A 20,880-nucleotide genomic window follows, 5' to 3' on the forward strand; every position below is an offset into this window, starting at 1 on the left:
ATCTGTCAGTCTCCACCTAGTATTCATGCATCTTTAGACATGGTTATATACTGAAAGATATCTGCCTCGCTTCCTTCCTCATTTTGACTGAATGAAAACCTCTTTAAATCTAGATCTGCCAGAGTTCAGAATCATTTTGGCCTTAACTGTATTAAGTGTTTATTTTATCATATCTGGGTACTGTTTCATGTGATTCCTTAATGCGGTTATCTAGCAACACAAATGTGTTTACAAGAATAAAGCAGACATCTGTTACAAGTGATGGCCTCAGGAAGGTGGCTCTTTGGCTGCAGCAGACAGAACTTCTGGACATGAGAAACAATCACAGCAAATTCTATTTTCATCAGACATCTTGAAACGACCACAGAGCCGTTTACTTGTTGATAAAGGACTATATTGAGCTTTAATGTTAAACAGACAAGATTGTCTTCATATTAGGCAAACGTTCTCGGTATGCTGAAATAATAACGTACGATGCCACTTAAGAACAATAAGTGTCCTTTTCTGTTGTAACTCCCTAACTGAACGATGAAGTAATGACGCTCATCTTTCACAAAAGTTAAACATTACTACTTCCCTGTCTTGATGGTTGGAGGTAAGGCACAGTCAAGCGGACCCACTCTCCCTGCTGAAAGCACGCTCCCAACCATAGAAGTTCTGTCGGGGATAAATCTACTTTGGCATGACACCGGCCATTTAAGAATACATTGCTTCAATGCAGGCCGGTCTGACAGTGCAAGTTGCCCTGACAGACTTGGCTGACGTCCACGCTGCTCACAGTAGTTGTTCAGTACTCCTACTGACTATATGAGACTTTAGTGCTGCCATTCTCAGAAATTGGCTGCATTTAACAATGCAGATATTTCTCTTGCCTTTTTAAAGGTGACTGTGTGTGCTCTCTCTCTCCTAGCAGGAGTGTTATGGTGTTATATTTGTGCCAACAACTTGAGTGTGCAGTCACCAATCTGAAGCTGTCACCTGTCAAACTGTCAGTGCTACAAGTAACACTGATGTGTTAACCTTTCCTTTAACCACTAAAGGCTCAACTTTATGTAACTATTAAACTGAAGCCTCATAAACTTCATGACATTTCCTAAAGTACGTCTCTAACATCTTTTCAGTTATGAGATACTAGTCTCCTAGTATCTCATAACTATCCTAGAAACATGAACAAGAGGACAAGAATGACTGAATGAGTCTGTAGCTCACACAACAGCACTGATGCTGTTTAAGCTGGACAAAACTGCAGGTAATATAAAACCCCAAATGCAACAGGCGGACAGCTGTGTACTGGAGGACGTCATATACTTCATAACACTGTTTTATAGACAAAGTACGCTTGTGTGTTTCTATACTACTAAACATTATCTGTCAGTCAATATAGAACATATTAGTATTCCCACAAACAACAACTCTTCAATTTGATTTGCTTTATTTAGCATTTTCAGTTTCAGCTCAGCAACAAGGAGGCTTCAGGCATGATATCAAACGTTATTTTGCTCTAAATTTGCTGATAGACTGAGTACCTCATTGCATAAAACTTGAATGCTGTAAAGAATGTGCTGTTGAAAATTAATAAAGTAAAAAATTGCTAATAGACTATATTAAATAAGGAAACAATATTTTTCTGCTTTTTTAAGTGAATATTGAGAATTGAATAACTTCTTGACCTGTATTTGTATATGTTGCACACAATTATTTAGTTTCTTTACAACTGAAAAGAATCCAAACCAAATTGTCTTGTTTGTGGCTGTTGGTTGCTCTGGCACGGGTAAAAATAGCTCCCTCTGGTGGTTTTAGCAGGTACTGGAATTTTGGAGATTTCATGCCTCCAAGAGTTAATGGTGTCAACAAATAAGTGCTCTGCAATCAACTTAATTTATATATTGGGGTCTGTTTTACATAGTCAGAATGTTCAGCCAATAAATCAAAATACTTGGGATCACGTAATAGCGTCAGTGCTTGAACATAAATATCTGCCAGGAGCAGAGTTTCATTTTCTTTAGCAGTAAAGAACATGAGAGAAATGATGCTCCAGTTCTGTAGTTCACTGCAAAAGTGGTACCTGAGAGGTGCGTGTGTACTCCTCATACAGAGAGTCATACTCGCGGCTCTTCTCCTGGAACTGCTCGTGATAGACCTTGAGCTGCTCTCCAACCTCCTCTATGCTGTTCTCCTTAACCAGCTGAGCAACACAATAAGCAGATGACAGCAAACTCAGCACTTTGAAGAAAGAAACAACTGCAATCAAAATGGGTCATTGGTGAAAGCTGTGCGTTAGGTTTAAATTACAGTCACCAAGTGGAACATAACATGGCCACCAACCTGCTGGAACTTGGAGATGGGGTACAGAAGCTTGGTGTCCAGTTTGGCGTTGTATTGAGCCAGGGACTCGTGGCGGTAGTGATTGATGAGCTCCACCACAGACAGGAAGGTTAGAGGCTCTGAGAAGCCGTACCGACCCTCTTTGTGATAAATCTTTATCAATTTGTTGTTCCCTCCTTTCCTGCAGGGGGAGGCGGAAATCTGATCAAGAACAGAACCAGGGAAGTGTGCTTTACTCGTGTTTGTTTTGTCTTGCGGCTATACCTGAGAGTGAGCGTGTACTCGCCCTCCAGTTTACTGGAGGCATCTCGCACCAAAAAGGTTCCATCTGGAGTGTCTCGTAGTTTCTCGTTCACTTCCTCCCTGCACACATGGGAGCAGATTTGTATTTGCAACAGCCTGACACATCCAGCCACAAATGATTGTTGTAGTTCTTTTCCAAAATAAGGTGTAGATTATTTATTTACATGCACTTACACTACCTCATCTAAAAAGGGATGTTTTTTTCCATTTCTTCTCTGCTATTTAGAAAATATAGTTTTGCATTGACATTGGATGAGGAGTTCAAGTCTTGCCACAGATTCTGAATTGGATTTGATTTAAGTATCTCAATTTCAATATTTATCTCAATATAAGTTTCTTTTCATAGAGTAATTATAAAAAGTCATCTCTGAATCAAAGCTTTATCCCAAATGTCTCACATGCATTTTTTTTAACAACCAGCTATAGATAAATATGACAAAGGGCTGAAAAATAACTTGCAACACATAAGTATAATCATAACGCAACATAGACCATCTCGATATTACCAATGTAGTCTCATCTTATATCTCTTTAAAAACAAAAAATATTTTTTAAATCTTGATATATTGCTCAGCCAGTTTATGTGGATGGCCAGGTCTGTCTCCATGTTCAGGTGGTGTTTAAAGCTCGGTTCCTAAACTAACCTGTCTGCTGTGCTCCCGGGTCCTCATGATGGTTTTTCTCTAATGTTTTCTAACAAACCTCTGAGGCCTTCATAGAACAAAAACATTTATACGGAGATACCAGAGCTTACAGCCAGGTAATAGACATTTAACTAAAAGGTCAGAACACCAATACACACACTTTTCAGGTTCTAGTTGTAAACTAGAGCAAGCTTTAGATTAGACTGGTTTGTTACTTCTTTTCTTTTTTTCATTGATAATACTTGTGTGTAACTGCCTGTGTTTGCCACTGTCCCGCCTGAATTTCCCCATTGCAGGACAATAAGGGAATTCTTATCTTAAACAATTTAGTAAACCATGCATTGTTTCCTTCTATTTCACCATTATTCACAAATCTGTGTCAGTTTATCACATAACATCAGATTAATTTAAAACGGTTAATGGGCTACAAATCAGTATTCCTTTCACTGGTTTACCTGGAAATATCTCCCCAGTACCACTCAGCATCGTTTAGCAGGCTGCTTGTATCTGTCATATCTGATGGTGCTATTTTTGATTTGATGGGTTTAGCTGGAAGAACTGAAAGAAAACAAAAAACAGAAATCATCATTGAAAGCATGTCACTCTACTGGAAACACCGTGCATAGTCCTAACAATAATGAATTACCAGGAGGAGGGAAGTCTTGCTGTGCAGCTCTCTCCACCAGCAGCCTCTCCACCACCAGGATGGGAAAATCCTCCTCCGATGAAAACCTGACAGTCAATAAATCCGTCAGAGAGTAACTCACCTTTCAGTAACTCTTCTGCTTTGCTTACTGCAGGATAATCTCCCAGAATCCAATCCAACAGGCTGAGCAGTTTCATTTCATTCATGCATGTGATTCAGGATGAGGGTACTATGACTTACCCGTGGGCAGAGGAGATTGTCCGAATCAGGAGGGGCCCAAAGATCTTTCCCAGGGTGTGAGTGTCCAGGCCATTGCTGGCCTGAGCGTGGGCCACTTTGGTCAGGTGTGTGAGGAGGTACTGCAGGGTGAGACGATGATGGAGAGGGACCACCGTGGAGTTCTCCAGTACCAGACTGACCTCTCTGTCATGGCTACCAGCAGCAGCTCCATCTAAAAGTTAATCCAGCAGTTGTAAGAGAGTTCAAACTGAAGAATGTATGTACCTATTAATGTACCTATATGTGTGCCTGTATTTGACTGAATGACTTAGGCTCTAGAGGGCATGTCTGATATAAGTGGGGGTTTGTTGAGAACATGTTGAATTTAAGCTGAATGAGTCAAATGTGCTCATATATGTAAAAAAAATAAAATAAAATAAAAAATAAGTTCCAAAATGATCATAATTGTCCATACGATATAAATAAACCCAACAGGAGTCCTTATTAGGAAACTGATATCATGGACCCACCTACTGACTGCTGGTGAAGCTGCTGCTGCGTGATAGCAGTCTGAAGTTGCGGGTAGATGCATGCTGGGATGACAGGTGACGGGAGGTCTCTCAGGTAGTGCAGGAGGCTCTCAGACAGGTAACCTATGTCACCCCCAGCAGCATCATCTTCTAAAACACAAACACATAACCTCAGCTCCAAGACATTCAGGGAAACTAGTTTATAGAAGAAAATGAGAGGGAACTCTAGCAATAATCACACTATAAATTATCCAGCATGTTTTACTGACTCTCACTAGGTCAGTAAAAAAGGTCAAATATTACCCAATGCAAGCAACTCAGACATGGGGATTTGCAGCTTAGCTATATAACTCATGACAGCAAAAATAGCATATAGAGCAAGGACTAAAACCCAGTTCTACTTGGTATGTGAAGAAATATACATTCATTTAGATATTTTCCAAGCAACTTAATGTACTCACCAGTGCTCAGGGTGTACACCGAGCTGTCGGAGCTGCTTGCTGTTCTGTACAAAGTTTTGCTGTCCAGACCTAGGAGAAACACAATGAACACGTCAAGATGAGTTCTAAGAGGGAAGCACAGAAATAAGATTGAGCTCACGAAGCTCAATGGCTGCAGGATTTTGAGCAGTTTACCGCTTGTATCTTCTAAAAATGGTCGATGATGGGACATGTGGATTTCCCTTTGGTTGTTCATCACTAACGGGAGGGTCAAAATTTAAACTACGGAGTAGCGAACATAAAACCCTCAAGCTACACGTCTGAATGATAAAATCCTGCCCAGTAGATCATTTACACAGTGGGGCTACAACTCAGAGAAACTATTAAACAACATTAACAGAGCAGAAAATAATGCTGATAAATGGGCTTGTATTTAGAAGCACTGGGTGCAGACAGTCTGCATCTAACAGGCGGTTCCTAGAGACGAGCCTGTCTGTCAGCTAGGAGTGAAAAGCACACAGTGCAGTCATGAGTGTGGAAGAGGCAATCCTATAGCGCAGCTCCACCATTACGTCCTTCCATTCAGAGACAGGCTTTCTGTGGCCGTTTCACTCAATGCCAGTTTTCCACTTCACCATGACCTGCATAAACAGCTAAAAAATGCCATTTTAAACTGAGGATAGCGACATGAGTCGAATTTACAGAAAGGAACCATAGAAAGAAGATTCTGTATATAATCAATCAATCAATCAATCAATCAATCGTTATTGTCAACTACAATTTGCATTGTAATCGAACAACGCTTTATTTCTATAACAGCTGCAAGGTGTTACGAAAATATGAAAATACAGCATTATTTTAGGAAAAAATACATAGATTCTCCTTACAATTCACTTTCTTTTGCATCATCAGTGTCGCCACCCCCTACGTGACCTAAGCTAATGCAGGGGCTACTTTTCTGCAGACAGAACCACATCTAACAAAAAAAACTTGTAACAACACCAAGAGGGCTGTGGACAAGATAATCTGGACCAACATTACTAAGTCAAGGTGTGGGATGCTGACAGGCTCTGAAAAAAGACTGAATGCTGAAATACAATTGAAAAGTCTCTCTCCAAGGTGTTAGTTTAGGTGGGGTGCAAACTTAAGTCATGCTCTTATTGCATCTTTTATTAAATTTTCTAATTTTTTTCAGCTGCATTCTACAATAAAAACGTTGCATTAAAGGTGGAAAAGTTTGGTTTCTCTCTTTACGTCCAAGCCCGATGACATCTGTGTGTACAGTAGCTGTCAGAACGCCTGATAACAGGTTCCTCGCCGTTTAGTGTTTTGTAATTTCAAGAGTGCGTCGAGGAGGGTAATTAGGAGAAACGGAGCGAGAAAAAAAAGATTCCAACAGGAGGAGGCAGAACTGTGAAAGGAGTCCTGCTGAGCTCTACAGCCCGCAACTTAAACCGAACTGAGCAAAAATAAACTGTTTCACACAAGAAGTGAGAGGCTATTGAATGTGAATGTCTGCGTGAGAGGAAGAACAGAAAGACAGAGAAGCCGTGGACGTACCTCTCTGCTCTATGGCTCGGATCAGGCCGACGAGCGCGGGGGGAGCCGTCTCTGGTGGCGTGAACTGCTCGCTGAGCTCCAGCACAGCTGCAGCTGAAACAACAGCACAGAGCTCAGTTAGGCCGCCGCACTCACAGGCCCGCTGTTAACTACAAGCCCTACGAGGCACAGCGTCAACTACGTCCTGAGAGCTTTGAGCAAACCAGATGAAGGGTGACACTTTCTTAAGCCCAACCACACTGCTGAAAGAAAAAAAAAAAAAAAACTGTTGGATTTCATTTCTGCTTCCTGCGCAACAATGAAATAATGCATCGAAAACGTACCAACGTCCTGCGAGCCAACATTTCTATCAAACAACTCGCTGCACATCAACAAATTAAAGAAACAAGTTGTTCTAGAAAGAAGAGGGAAAAACTGCAGATGGTGAGAACATTTTTTTATCTGCTTTACAACTCCCCGCGGACTAAATCAAACATCTTTTCAGCTGGGAAAAAAAGAAAAAGGGAAGAAAAAAGCGATCTCATTTCCCTCCCTCCCTCCCTCCTTTCTTTCTTTCTCTCCTTTTCTTTCTACTCTCGCCTTCTTTCTCTCCTCCCCTACACTCCATCCCGCTCTGGGTTTCCCCTTGGCTCTTTGCGTGAGTGAAGCACAATAAAGGATTAAAACTACTGAACAAGCAGAGGTCCTGTGCCAGGCCCGGCTCGGCCCAGCCAGGACAGCCAGTGCCTCCTATTGCAAAGAGGGGTTGGGGGGGGGGGGCGGCTGTTACACGGGATGTGGGGAGGGCCTGGCCTGACTGGGGCTTGGCAGCAGGAGACTGTTCCTGGCTCGACTAAACCGCTGCTGATTATTAATTTGGGGAGAAACGCCGTGTCAGCACATTCCCTCCACGTTCTCTCTCTCTCTCTCTCTCTCGCCAGCAGCCCCCACCTCACCACCCCTCAGTGTCTTTCTGCCTTGTTCTCTAGCTTTCTGTTCGTGGCTTTGCTTTGGCTCCTGTACACACTTGTTCTCAGTGGATTTTCTCCTCCACTCTAGCATTTCTTTCAACCCCTTCAGGCCTCTTTCATTTAATTTTCTTTTTTATTTCTTTTCCCTCTCTGTGCCTCACCCTTTCCCTGGTTCTCTCTGGCTCCGTGTCGGACAGTTAACCCTGAAAACTCTTTCTCGAGGCGCCCGACTCGTATCCTCCCTATCATCTACCAAAGCTTGTGTTTTCAGTTGCACAGTACCTTCTATTCACTGGTAGCAAAGCACATCAAGAGCAATGTAGACTTATGAAACTGCCATCTGTAACTCCAATATGGATACGTGTTAAAACTATTTTGTAACAAACTAGCAAATAAGACAAAAACATCCAAATTCAGACCACAAATCCACACAAGAGCCTCTTTCACAAAAGCAAAAACAGCAGAAGCCCTGAAAGTTGTCAGGATTTTGGAAAACCATTTCAAAGAGCGCTCAATATATGATGGGTTCCACGTACTCCATCAGCACACAGCCAGGCAGATATCTGACTTGACCCGACAGTCGTGGCTCTGATTCAGGGTTTCGGTCTCAGTGCGTGCCTTTCATTCAGATTATTAGATCTCATGAAAGCTATTGGCTTTGCTTTAAGTGAGGCTGCAGTAGATGATGCTAAATATCCCTCTTCATCAGCATGTTACTGAAGTAACAAAGACCATCTTCATTAATGCTATTGTATTAGGATGTTATGTGATAGACCAAGACAAAGCAGTGCATAATTGTTAAGTGGAAGAAAACAATAGTTTACAATTTTTAAACAAGTGAATGGCAGACAATTTTGGTAATCACTCTTTGATTGTGATAACCTTAAAAATTCAAAATTATTATTTTTTTTGAATCTACATAAGCAGTTTTATTTATTTGTGAAGGCCTCAGAGGTTAGTTAGAGACCATAAGTGAACCAACAGCATCACGGAGACCAAGGAACCCAGCAGACGGGTCAGGTAGGAAGGTTTGGTTACACAACTTTTTGAAGAAAATGTGCTTTTAGGAGTAGTTTTACTGCAATTTACTTTTTCCTTTTACTTGAATAGTATTATTAAGTATCGCTACTCCTACTTGAGTAAAATTTATGGCAATTCTACCCACTGTTAATAATGAAAAAGAACAACAGGCTTGTTTTAACCAAAAATGCCACAAAGAGACACTTAAAAGTTCATGTTATAGTGAGACTTGTTTATACACAAACTTTGTTGATTTAATGTTATTTCCCATGTATTGAGCCTGCTGTGCCATTGGGCGGTCAAGTGAATATACTGTAAACAGTAGATATTGTCACTGGAAGGACTTAGCACTTTTCTAACAAATGACCTAAACTAATTAACGAACATTACCTACTGGAAGTATTAGTTTCATCAGCTAGAGTTAGACATAAATGGATTTGAAAAAGTGTCTTTTCTGCAATCATTTATTTGTATTTTATTAATCATTATTATTATTTATTAATAATTATAATTACTTGTATTATTAATAATAAATTGTTATTATTATATTATTATTATTATTATTATTATTATTAGTTTTTTTGTGTTATTTTGGAATTATGTTATTTTTGCAGAACTTTTATTTTAGTCTTTAAGATTGCAGAATTTGGACAAAACTTATTTTTGTCTGTGTGGTTATCTTATTTTTAAATATTGAATCAGATGTTATGATCAAACAGTTCCTACTTGAGGAGCAATTCTACCAAAGGGGCTAAATGAATATAATATATATGTCAGTAATCATGTTTGCCAGAATATCATATTTACTGCCTGTTGCTAGATTAGTATTTTCCCATGACAGTGGCAGCACTACTTCTGTTTCTGCACATGGACTTCAAATGGATTAACATGGACTAACTAACACTGTTCCCTTGAAGCTGCACACAAACGCGCACTACATCTGGATCTTATGAGTGCGCGCACAGCAAATCTAAGCAGCATGGAAAATAAAATCCAAGCTGAACTGTAAACAAAACTAGAATCGTTCAACTTCTGAAGAAGTTGAAGAAGGCGCCCGCCTGGTGGTGCGCGTAACCGTCAAAGGCAAAGCTTCTGAGTTCCTTGGTCGTAGGCTTTTATCACTTGGGGATTTTAAATCAAATCTTCTGAGTGTGAAAAGGATTTGTCTTCTTCAAAACCAGCCGACAGGAGAAGGTCTGCATCCAAGCAGCATGGAAAATTGGTGTTATTAAAACATGATTAAATACTTCAGTGTAGCATGAAAAAAATGAAATATGTGAATAAAAATGTTAAAGGCATTACGAACTACTAAAGGAAGTACAAACTCTGTGAAGCAGAAGTTGGTGAGACCTTCCTAGAACTACTTCCGGTTAGCAACATGCTAAGCGTTAGCCGCTAACATGGTTGTGTCCAGTATCACCGGGTGATTGTACTCTGTTAGTTTGGTTCAAATCCTGTACTGGGAAGTTCCTCAAAAAGGGTGCCAATACTTAATGTCACCAAAGCTCACCAAAGGCCATGTGTCAGATCGGCCTCCTTTAGCAACTAAGCCTCACCAAATCTGGGCCCAGAACTCAACATTTGACAAAAATGGTGAGTAGTGCCATTTCCCACAGGTGAGTGGTGCTGTATTGGCCGGGGGGTAGTTCTGCGCGTAACCGTCAAAGGCAAAGCTTCCGAGTTCCTTGGTCGTAGGCTTTTAACACTTGGGGATTTTAAATCAAATCTTCTGAGTGTGAAAAGGATTTGTCTTCATCAAAACCAGCCGACAGGAGAATGTCTGCATCTAAGCAGCATGGAAAATTGGTGTTATTAAAACATGATTAAATACTTCAGTGTAGCATGAAAAAATGAAATATGTGAATAAAAATGTTAAAGGCATTACAAACTACTAAAGGAAGTAAAAACTCTGTGAAGCAGAAGTTGGTGAGACCTTCCTAGAGCTACTTCCGGTTAGCAACATGCTAAGCGTTAGCCGCTAACATGGTTGTGTCCAGTATCACCGGGTGATTGTACTCTGTTAGTTTGGTTCAAATCCTGTACTGGGAAGTTCCTCAAAAAGGGTGCCAATACTTAATGTCACCAAAGCTCACCAAAGGCCATGTGTCAGATCGGCCTCCTTTAGCAACTAAGCCTCACCAAATCTGGGCCCAGAACTCAACATTTGACAAAAATGGTGTGTAGTGCCATTTCCCACAGGTGAGTGGTGCTGTATTGGCCAGGGGGTAGTTCTTGCTGTTGCAATTTTTTCATCATTCATGCATTTATATCAGTTGTTCAAATTATTTATTTGTTACTTGTAAAAAAGAAAAAAAAAATATTGGGTACCCCCCAGCGGGTTGTGAACCTGTGACCTTTGGTGCACCAGCCCAACACCTAAACCACTGTACCGAAAACAAGTACCATGCTGAGCTCTGCATTTTTGTGAGTAGTTTGTGGGGGTACAGCCTACGGTTCGGTATTAACGATGACGGAAGAATAAAAAACAATAATAAAGAAACCTTTATTAGGTGCATAACATAAGGCCTCCGCCATGCATTTTCAATGCATAGGCGGGCGCCTAATAATAATAAATCAAGGTATTGTGTATCATTATACAATTCTGGTGAGACGGTGTTCCACGGTCCCTCTCTGTGTGCGGCAGGTGCTGATCGGAGCGCACCACTGATTGATGGGTGGGGAAGACGCTATTACAGTTGGGCAGGTGGCGTTGTGCATCTTTGTTACTCCTGCTCTACATCAGCTGTTTGTCTGACTGTGTTTTAGGGATCTGCTGATCTGAGATCATAAGTGCCGTTTTTTAACCAGTTAGGTTAGTCTTTGAGCGCTACACCTGCTGTTTGTTCCTGGAGCTCTGCTGCTCCGCTGGCGTTATCAGCTGCAGTTGGAGTCCTTTGCAGTGACGGCTGCTGCTGGTTTCTGACCAGCCTTCTACCTCCGTTTTTTAAAATCAACTGTTTATATGTTTCTATATAAGCGCATGCCTGAGGACTACAGCAATATGTACAAATGGCTTGTTCTTGTATAGCGTTTTATCGAGCGCTTTACACTACAGTCAGTCATTCACCCATTCACACCCTGATGGTGGTGAGCTACATTGTAGCCACAGCTGCCTTGGAGCAGGCTGACAGAAGCAACGCTGCACACAACCACATTCTTGTGATAAAACTCATAGCACAAAATATAAATAATATAATGGCAATAAAATTTGAACTCTGAAAGACGTACATGTCTTCATTAGCAGGACTCCTACTCTAACAAAAAACATACTATACAGCTCATAAAAAAAATTCAAGATTTTTGTCTTTTTCATGTAATCAGGCTAAATCAGTTGGAATTAAGGAATCTAAAAGAAATTATTGCTGTAATTTGATTCTTTTAGTAAGCCATGGAACTTATTATAACTTGTATTATGCCTGTTTTGCACAGGCGTAATACTGGTGTAGCTTCAGTGTGCTTACAGAGGTCAAGTAAATGCTCAGACATGAAAAATTAGGGGGAAAATCGCTAAACTAATAACACAAAAGTTGTAAATACATTCAATAAAGAAAAGTCAGTGTCGCAGGAGCATTTTATTGTGCATTTGGAGTTACATGGGCATAAGAAAATTAAACCTATTGGGGAAAAAATTTAACATTGAACAATAATTCAATAAATTTGAGACCGCTTAAGGTCTTAAAGCTGGCTTACCTCGCTCTTCAGGGAGATTGCATCTTAAAAATCTCCCAAATCCACTCTGGTCTTATTTCTTTCTACTGAGGCCTTTCTCTTCTTCTTATTAACATGAACACGTTTCGCGTCATGTGACTCTCAGCCATGTTCAAAGTCTACGGTGAGATAAGCGGCGCTACAATGGACAGCTAACCACTAACCTAGCCACTAAGCTAACCACATACATAAACACTAGAAGTGTGCATGCGCAGCCAGCAAGCAGAAACTCAGAAGGAAAGAGCACGGAGACTGGCGTTATGTGAGCGCATCAGAACGATTGGCATGTGGGACACCCCATAGGTAAGGCGATTTCCCTGGAACTTGAGGGACAGAGGGGAAAAAAAGCAGAAATCAAAATCTGTCAAATCCATGCCCTTCAGACCGAGGGACATGGATTGGTTAGAGTTTGTACAGGCCTGCAGCTCCCACAGAAAACTATTTCTTTAACCTCCTTTTTGTGAATACATAATGTATTTACTACTTTCAGGATGGAAGGACCATTTTACCCAGTATTACAAAAAGTGTTTCTGAACAGGATTATCAACTACAGCTTAAAGCTTTGATTTTCAAATTTTCACTGCCCCGTGGAAACCCTGTCGCTCTGCAAAGCATTAAATCAGACTTTCCTTTCACTTCACATTTATAGTCATTTTCAATAAATTCAGATATTATTGAAAAGTTGATTTCTATAACTAAATTAAGTGAAACAATTTAACAGAGTCATTACACAACCAGTGATGTTTTCCAGGTTATTATTTCAGGTAATTATGTTGATTTTCCTCTTACAGCTAATAGAAATGCAACATTTAAGATTAGAATATTATATCAGACCAATAAAAAAACTAGTCAATACAGAAATGCTTGTTTAAAAGAGTATATTTAATACCTGCTTAAAGGTTGATATTTTCAAAAGGTACCTTTAATCTGACAAACGAGCCTCATCGGAACACAATTCTTATTTATGTCCATCTACATAAACGTAGACGGTCCTATAGTTGGCCAATGAAAAAAAAAGATTCACATCGCTCAAATCACCAAACCAAACTTCTCTTCTCATATCACCTAAACATTTAGGTGTCAGCCTATAAAGTCATTAGTAAAGTATAATGTATAGATGCCAATATTTCTTTTGTCTAGTGTTTTTGTTGAGTCTAAGAAATGGAAGATTGAAAATGTTCTGGTCTGAAATGTCTTAGATAATAACGGGCAAAGCCCAGAAACAAGGATACAACCTGCCCAGGGTTTTGAACCATGTCAGTGACTCCATGACGGGTGGTGACAAGGCCAGTTGGTGTCGGGCTCCTGGCCAGTGTCTAACACTATGTATGCTGGTGCTCAGGTTTCATTGCTCCATGTCTTCAGTACATCCCAACTATGCTGACAGGCAATTCATCACAATGACCAGGCACACTGTGAAGTCTAGAGCAGAAAACAATGAATCCCATGGGCAGAGGGGAACTTTAAAACGAACACCAGATTACTGTGTGTTTATTGTTTTACCAACAAAGAACCCCTGGTTCAGTTCAGTTCAATGCAGCATTAAAAGGAAGGTGCAGTTATAATTGGATCATCCCACTTAAGTTTCCATATTTTTTCATGTATCGTCTCTGCAAGCCACTGTTTGCTTATATGTAAGAATGCTGGCCAGGAAGTTGCGCACGCAATTCATGCAGAGCATCATGGGAGGATTTACATTCTACTAATCGCGAGACACAAAAAAAAAAAAAAAAAAAAAAAAAAAAAAAAAATTCAAATTGTTTTATTTATTGACGTTACCCGCTCAACTATAAACTCCAGATCTGTACAGATCTGGAAATCTCCTTTTGAGTAAAAGTGACTAGAAGTTTGTGGTCCAAAGGAATTTAATGTAGAACAATTAAAAAAGACAAATACTTTATTTTGTACCCAACAGGTTCAGTTTTAAGAACATTTTATTTTGTCTGGGAAAGCGTTGCCCTGAAAGATGTTGAAGAAGTGTCTGTAGGTATCAATTCCATGTACTGTCATGTCAAAATTTTACAATTTTTGAACTGAAGTCAGGGGTAAATGTATATCTTTTTACAGAAATATGGATGTGGTTTTTCTTTTAAATAATTTTCAAAGAATTTAGATTGTAAACTAATGTTCTGTTAGGAACATACCCCGTATGTTCCTAACAGAGCACTTCGCTCTCAGACTGCAGGTCTGCTGGTGGTTCCTAGAGTCTCTAAAAGTAGAATGGGAGGCAGATCCTTTAGCTATCAGGCTCCTCTCCTGTGGAACCAACTCCCAGTTTTGGTCCGTGAGGCAGACACCCTATCTATTTTTAAGACTAATGTTAAAACTTTCCTTTTTGACAAAGCTTATAGTTAGAGTGGCTCATGTTACCCTGAGCTATCTCTATAGTTGTGCTGTGATAGGCCTAGGCTGCTGGAGGACATCAGGGTCTAATTCTCTCACTCTACTGATTTCTACTGTTCTTCAGTCTACTGTTCTCCAGTTTTGCATTGTATTACATTGAAATGACTGTCGTCATTTCAGCTTTTAACTTTTTGCTCTCTCTCTTTTTCTTCATAGTAGGTACACCTGGTCTGGTGTTCTGTTAGCTGTGACATCATCCAGGGAAGACAGATCACCCGCTACTACCATCTAATGTAGAACAGATTACTAGATCAATGTGTGCTTCTGTGCTTTTTTGTCTCTCTTGTTGTGTCTCTGCTCTGTCTTCTGTAACCCCAGTCGGTCGAGGCAGATGACCGTTCATACTGAGCCCGGTTCTGCCGGAGGTTTTTCCTTCCCGCTAATGGGTGGTTTTTCTTCCCAATGTCGCTTCATGCTTGCTCAGTATGAGGGATTGCAGCAAAGCCATGTACAATGCAGACGACTCTCCCTGTGGCTCTACAGTTCCCCAGGAGTGAATGCTGCTTGTCGGGACTTTGATGCAATCAACTGGTTTCCTTATATAGGACATTTTTGACCAATCTGTATAATCTGACCCAATCTGTATAATATGATTGAACTTGACTTTGTAAAGTGCCTTGAGATGACATGTTTCATGATTTGGCGCTATATAAATAAAATTGAATTGAAAAATTGAATTGAATTGAAATAAACTCGACAATTATGAACTACAAATGTGTTAGAAATGTTAAGTGGTTATTGCACCCCCCCCCCCAAATGTTAAGCTAAAACTACTCTCTATTTAAAAAAATAAAGATAAATTCATAAATAAAAATCTGTAACTAAATCTAATTTAGCTTTGAGAAAAAAAATCTCTGGGTGCTAATTCCTCCAAATGATGAAAAAGAGCTGATGTCCATCTAGTTCACTTTAGTGGAACAGTAACACTGGAGCGAACCACATGGAGCAAAGAGTAACACCAGAGAGACGTTCTAATAATTCTGGCCAGAACACATTAAATATTTCATGCCCAAATACACATTATTCGAATGTACATCGTCATTAATGGTGGTTTTATTTACAGCTCTGGCATCACGCTTCAGTGAATATCTCTGCAGTCTCTGACATGCTAAATAAACCGAACTAAAGGATTATGTGATCTACTGAGGAACTGAATCCATCCCGTTCTGTAGCTGTGTGGCACCGGAGGCCTCGTCTTGTCCCCTTTAAACCCCTCTACATAACCTTTGCTCTTTCTTCCTCTACTGTCTCTGGCCCCCTCTCAGCCTCCTCCATTGGCTGTTTGAAAATGTTTTCTCTGTAGTGCAGGGAGAGCCGGGAGAGCCGGGAGAGAGAGGAGAGCGGGGAGAATGAGAAGAGGCCTCTCCTTTGCAAACAGGGTTTATGGGCTGCCCAGAGACAGTATAAGCCGTGTGTATGTGAATCAGGCAGAGCCTGCAGAATAGATGGGAGGATAGAAGAAAGAGAAGGACACGTTGGTGGTGGGGAGGGAGAGGGCTTTAGGCTGAGAGAAGGAGGACAAAGGGAGGAGTTTGCAAAAATGCCAAGGCATGGTTCACTTCAGCAGGCATTTAGAGTGAGGCCAGAGAAGGGGAAAGGAGAGGAGAGAGTTCTCTCTGAGTTTCTAAATGTGTTCTTGTTGAGTCAAACTATTTGGCATTAAAGATACAACATCTGTCCATGTGATAAGCATTGGAAATGCATAAAAAACACATCTATAAAAGAGAGATTAACATGATGTGTCAACCTCTTACATAATTGTCGACTATTATGGATGTTGACTGAAGCTCAAGTCCAAAAATAAGCTGTGAATATTTTCCCCAGGCTTTGAACCCGTGAACAGGCTTATTGACAGTGCCTTTTCAGAAGACACTTATAAAATATGGTCACTAGGCCCTGATGTTCACATCAGGACGTATGTGAGGAGTACAATGGGTGACTGAAACTGACCCATGACACTTCTACCTCTAATCCCCCAAAATTGCGCTTTTTAAGAAGTCTTCCATAACTCAAGTGCATTGTATCTTTTGTCCAAAGACAATCCTAAAAAAATGGTTAGCCAGTCAGACCCGACCTCAGACCGTGTCTGAAGCCATGACCAAGGCACAAGTTGCCTCAAGAGAGATGAGATGATGCCCAGAAAACGTTCACTACTAGTCCCTCTAAGCAGTATTTTGTTAAAAAAGACCACTTTGTCTCACGTTAAACAGAATGTACATGTGCTTAAAAAGTGAACGGTGAATAGACATCTACAACTAGATGTCTACATGCAGATGTCTATTGACGAGGTAACCCAAATTGGCAGCATAGGATCCACTTCAACATCCATCTTAACAGCTGAAGTTCAGTCATCTGTTGTCTTGGTGCATTTCAGCGCGACAAATCCAAAAGAATGTTAAAGGCATTAATTGTCCCGCATGCTTCGGCCTTAAATACGGTTCACACTGTCAGCAATGTTACTGAAACCCAGACTAACAGAGTCGGACTTTCACTCTTTCTTGAAGCTTTATTGTATAAAATGCATAAATGAAACTAAATAAAATAGTCCAATGTACATTTCTGGGATTACTAAGGACGACTGGCCATCTTAAAATGATAATACACAAAATGCCAATGGATGTACAGTGTTTGAAGGGGTAGCTAAGTCTGATAAATTAGGATTATATTATGCTGAGAAAGAGGAGTCAGTGCTGCTGGATTAAGAGAGCAGCTTCAATCCAGGAAAGGATCTCAGAGAAGGCAGCTCTGATGGTACAGCCTGTACTGAGGACGCTCTCTTTTTTTAGGGAATGTGTGTGAGGTGGAACAGCTCACCGCTCAACAGATTTTAAACACCAGACTTGCCGAAGCAAAGAAAAAAGCTACTTCTTTAGACATATACTTTCAGTCTACTACAACATAAATGGTTTATACCCCCCGCAAAAATTGACAAATTCTGTTCCTGGGTTGAAAGAAAACAAGACTGAAGAACAGAAATTGAATGATCTTTGAATATCTGCCCTGCAATTGGCAGCTCAAAATGTCAGATGTTGGCAAAGGCCATGAAAAACCCCATGGGGAAAATCTACTTTCAGCAAACTAATGTAACTAGTTCTCTTTTTTGCAGCATAATAAGGAAAACAAAAAACAAAAAACTAGGCTTAGACACTGGTAGTTCGTCATTTATGCCATTACTTTATTGAATGAAATAAGAACATTTATCAGTAATGAAAGTAATAAAGGTTGTACTGTAAGTAAAACAGCTAACATAGTGGAACATAGAGAAAACTATGAAGTCTGGAAACATAAACTTAAAGAAGCAGTAAGCAAAATGTCATTATTTTAGACAGAATTAACTAAAAAATTGTTCTGTGAAGAACTAAAGGTATCTATTTAGATGGAATATGGTATGGCATCACACGACATCTCTCTGTGTTGTTCTCCAGTCTCATGGGCCGGTCCCATGTGTGTGTGCATCCATTTGAACAAGTTGCCACTCAGGGCTTAGCTCCTCCCTCCCACCAGAGCAGTGGAGCTAGGAGCAAAATGGCAGCGACCACGCCCAGTGGACCGAAACTAGGGCTGGGTATCATCTAGGATGAGCCGATTCGATACGATTCTCGATACACAGCTCACGATACGATACGATTCTCGATACATAGCTCAGCTTGATTTGATTCCAATATCGATATTTATTACTTTGAATTAATGCTCAGTGATTCAATCACCAAAATCAGCCAAATATTATGTTTATGTTCTATTTATTGATCACTGACATATTAACAGGAAAATAAAGTGCATTTGCTTCAATGCATTTAACGTGTCACAGAAACCAAAAATGTGCCCAAACATCTGATTTTTAGGGACAAAGGAGCTTCTAAAATCCTGTCGGCCGTTCCACAAATTCGTCTCACTTGCTTTCCTTCGCTGTGAACTGCAATGGTTGCGCTGTAATAACGCCCCCTAGAGGTTGGGAGGTATATCGATATTGAAAGCCAGAATATCGATATTAAATCGTTTTTAAAAATATCGATATTAATCTTTATATCGATTTTTATGCACAGCCCTAACCGAAACGTTCTCTTGCTAACAGCATTATAGTTATGAAAGCAACTTCTTCACTAGACATGTTTCCCCGAAAGGGGGATAAATCCACAGTATGTTCTGCTGTGGATTTATCCTTTGCAAATATACACATAAGAGACGACATGTGAGAAGGGGAGGGGAAAGAGGGGGCCGGGTTGCAGGAGTAGAGAGAGGCGTGGCTTGTTACAAGTCTTGTTTTGGTCTACAGACGGTGCTCAATAGCTCATTTAGTGGTGAAATTTTGCTAATTGCTCCTTTAAGCTTAGGGCATCAGCCAAGTGATCTCTGAGTAACAGCTCATTGATTAGAGTAATAGTCTTAGCTCCAACATAACAAAAAGACAAATGGTAAAAGTAAACGTAAATCACAGTTCAGAGCCAACAGGCTTGGAGTGCCACTGAGTCCACCTGTCTTAAAGTCAAAAAGGTCCAAGCCAAACGTAATCTCAAATCAGGGCAAAGGAGGGACCAACATTTATGTGCTGATAAGCTAACATTGACTTTGGACGCCAAAGACATATGTGAAGGGCCCTACAGATGGACAGAATCAACCCCAGATCTCCTCAGTCCAGCGCTGTTCTGTAGGTAGATGGATTAGCCCTTTATTATTCAGTAGGACATTTGGTAGGCTCTGCCTCAAAAGAAGTATATGTCCCATAACGTGTTGCAAGAAAAGACTAAAAGGTTAACACACGGTCACGGCCAAAAGGGAGAACCCTCAAACTACCGGAAGTTAAAGGGTGACATTTGAACATGTACCGTATTTTTCAGATCATAAAGTGTACCGGATTATAAGGCGCACAGTGAATTAACAAATCTTTGTCACTGGATTATAAAGCGCACTGGATTATAAAGCGCACTAAATATTCTTCCCAGGTGTGTATATTCATTCATTATTCAACAATAAGAAAGACACTAAAGGCTACCCCACACTGGTGCGTACCGTCCGCAGAAGTTTTACCCTTTATAGTTGAGTGGTACCTATTGCCTACACATCTTGTGACAAATTCTTCCATTTCCCACAGTTTCTGTCAGTGTGATGAAGCAGGGGAACGGATAGTAGCATGTTTGATGAGCTAGTTGAGCGCCTAGAGCCATTTCTTCTCCAGCAGGCAACCTCTACCCACTTCAGTGTCTCAGAGAATGGTTGTGACCCCGCGCATACCTGCGACTGCCTGCTTGGAGCAGCTCAGTGTCGCATATAACACAATTCGAAGGGAAGACTTCTTGCCGCCGAGCTGCATATACTTTGACTTATATGCGTCTGTAAAAATTGAGCTCTGCGAGTACCAGTCTACGCAGAGTCTGCCTATAGTCAGCGTCGTGGACTGATGTCCACGCAAGTATGTGGGAGCCTTAACAAAAAGAGTGTCCATGGGAGAGTACCAAAGCCAAAACTACTAATCACCAAAATGTCCGCAAAGGCCCGTCTCACATTTTCCAAAGAAACAAGACTTTTGGGAAAATACTGTGAACTTTTTCTCTCATCAGATAAAACCTTACAATGTATCTGAACTAAAACAATTCTGCAAAGAAGAGCAGGCCAAAATTCCAGAAAAGATGTATTGCCAGGTATCCTCAACTCTCCGTGGCAGCTATTACTGCCAATAGTGGAACACCAACTATTAGAAAAAAATAAATATTTAGATTATTATAACTTTCACAACAATGTAAATGAAAAAAAAAAAAGTTAGGACACACCACTAAATAATCAGTTCTTAATTAAGAAATGCCATAGTTTGAGTCTAAAGGCTCGTTCACACGGCAGGATGTTTAGCCCCATTTTTGCCCCAATTCTCCCCTTCCGACAGGTGGCAACTATCGTTGTGGCTCTTAAGATAATTTTAAGAGATATTCCTGCAGTGTGGTGTGTTAAAGGTTAATTCATCCCAAATCAAATTTTTTTTTGCCAATGAACTGTTAACATGGTTGTCTTATAGTACTGTCTACCCTGTTCATTATTTTGACAAATTAGTGCATATTTGTTGAAATCCTGCTTTTGTGTCTAAAAAAAAAAAAAAAAAAAAAAAAAAAAACAGCTCCCATCTTGTGCCTCCATAGTTGAAAC

The 20,880-nt window shown here is 40.4% G+C and overlaps 1 protein-coding gene across 2 annotated transcripts in view; it reads right to left on the bottom strand.

Annotated features, from left to right (window-relative positions):
* Nucleotides 1-20,880, bottom strand: part of pik3r2 (phosphoinositide-3-kinase, regulatory subunit 2 (beta)) — a 52,194-nt gene that overhangs the window by 14,067 nt on the left and 17,247 nt on the right. The window contains exons 3-11 of one of the 2 annotated variants that reach the window (XM_012873599.3): nt 6,668-6,760; nt 5,129-5,197; nt 4,668-4,817; nt 4,159-4,369; nt 3,919-4,004; nt 3,728-3,830; nt 2,590-2,688; nt 2,326-2,506; nt 2,066-2,185 (exon numbers count right to left, since the gene is read on the bottom strand). In XM_012873599.3, the coding sequence (XP_012729053.2) occupies nt 2,066-2,185; nt 2,326-2,506; nt 2,590-2,688; nt 3,728-3,830; nt 3,919-4,004; nt 4,159-4,369; nt 4,668-4,817; nt 5,129-5,197; nt 6,668-6,760 (1,112 nt within the window). The remainder of the gene's footprint in view (nt 1-2,065; nt 2,186-2,325; nt 2,507-2,589; nt 2,689-3,727; nt 3,831-3,918; nt 4,005-4,158; nt 4,370-4,667; nt 4,818-5,128; nt 5,198-6,667; nt 6,761-20,880) is intronic. The other variant, XM_036137860.1, reaches the window with a different exon arrangement.

The sequence above is a fragment of the Fundulus heteroclitus genome, chromosome 6 (assembly GCF_011125445.2).
Source record: "Fundulus heteroclitus isolate FHET01 chromosome 6, MU-UCD_Fhet_4.1, whole genome shotgun sequence".
Lineage (NCBI taxonomy): Eukaryota > Metazoa > Chordata > Actinopteri > Cyprinodontiformes > Fundulidae > Fundulus > Fundulus heteroclitus.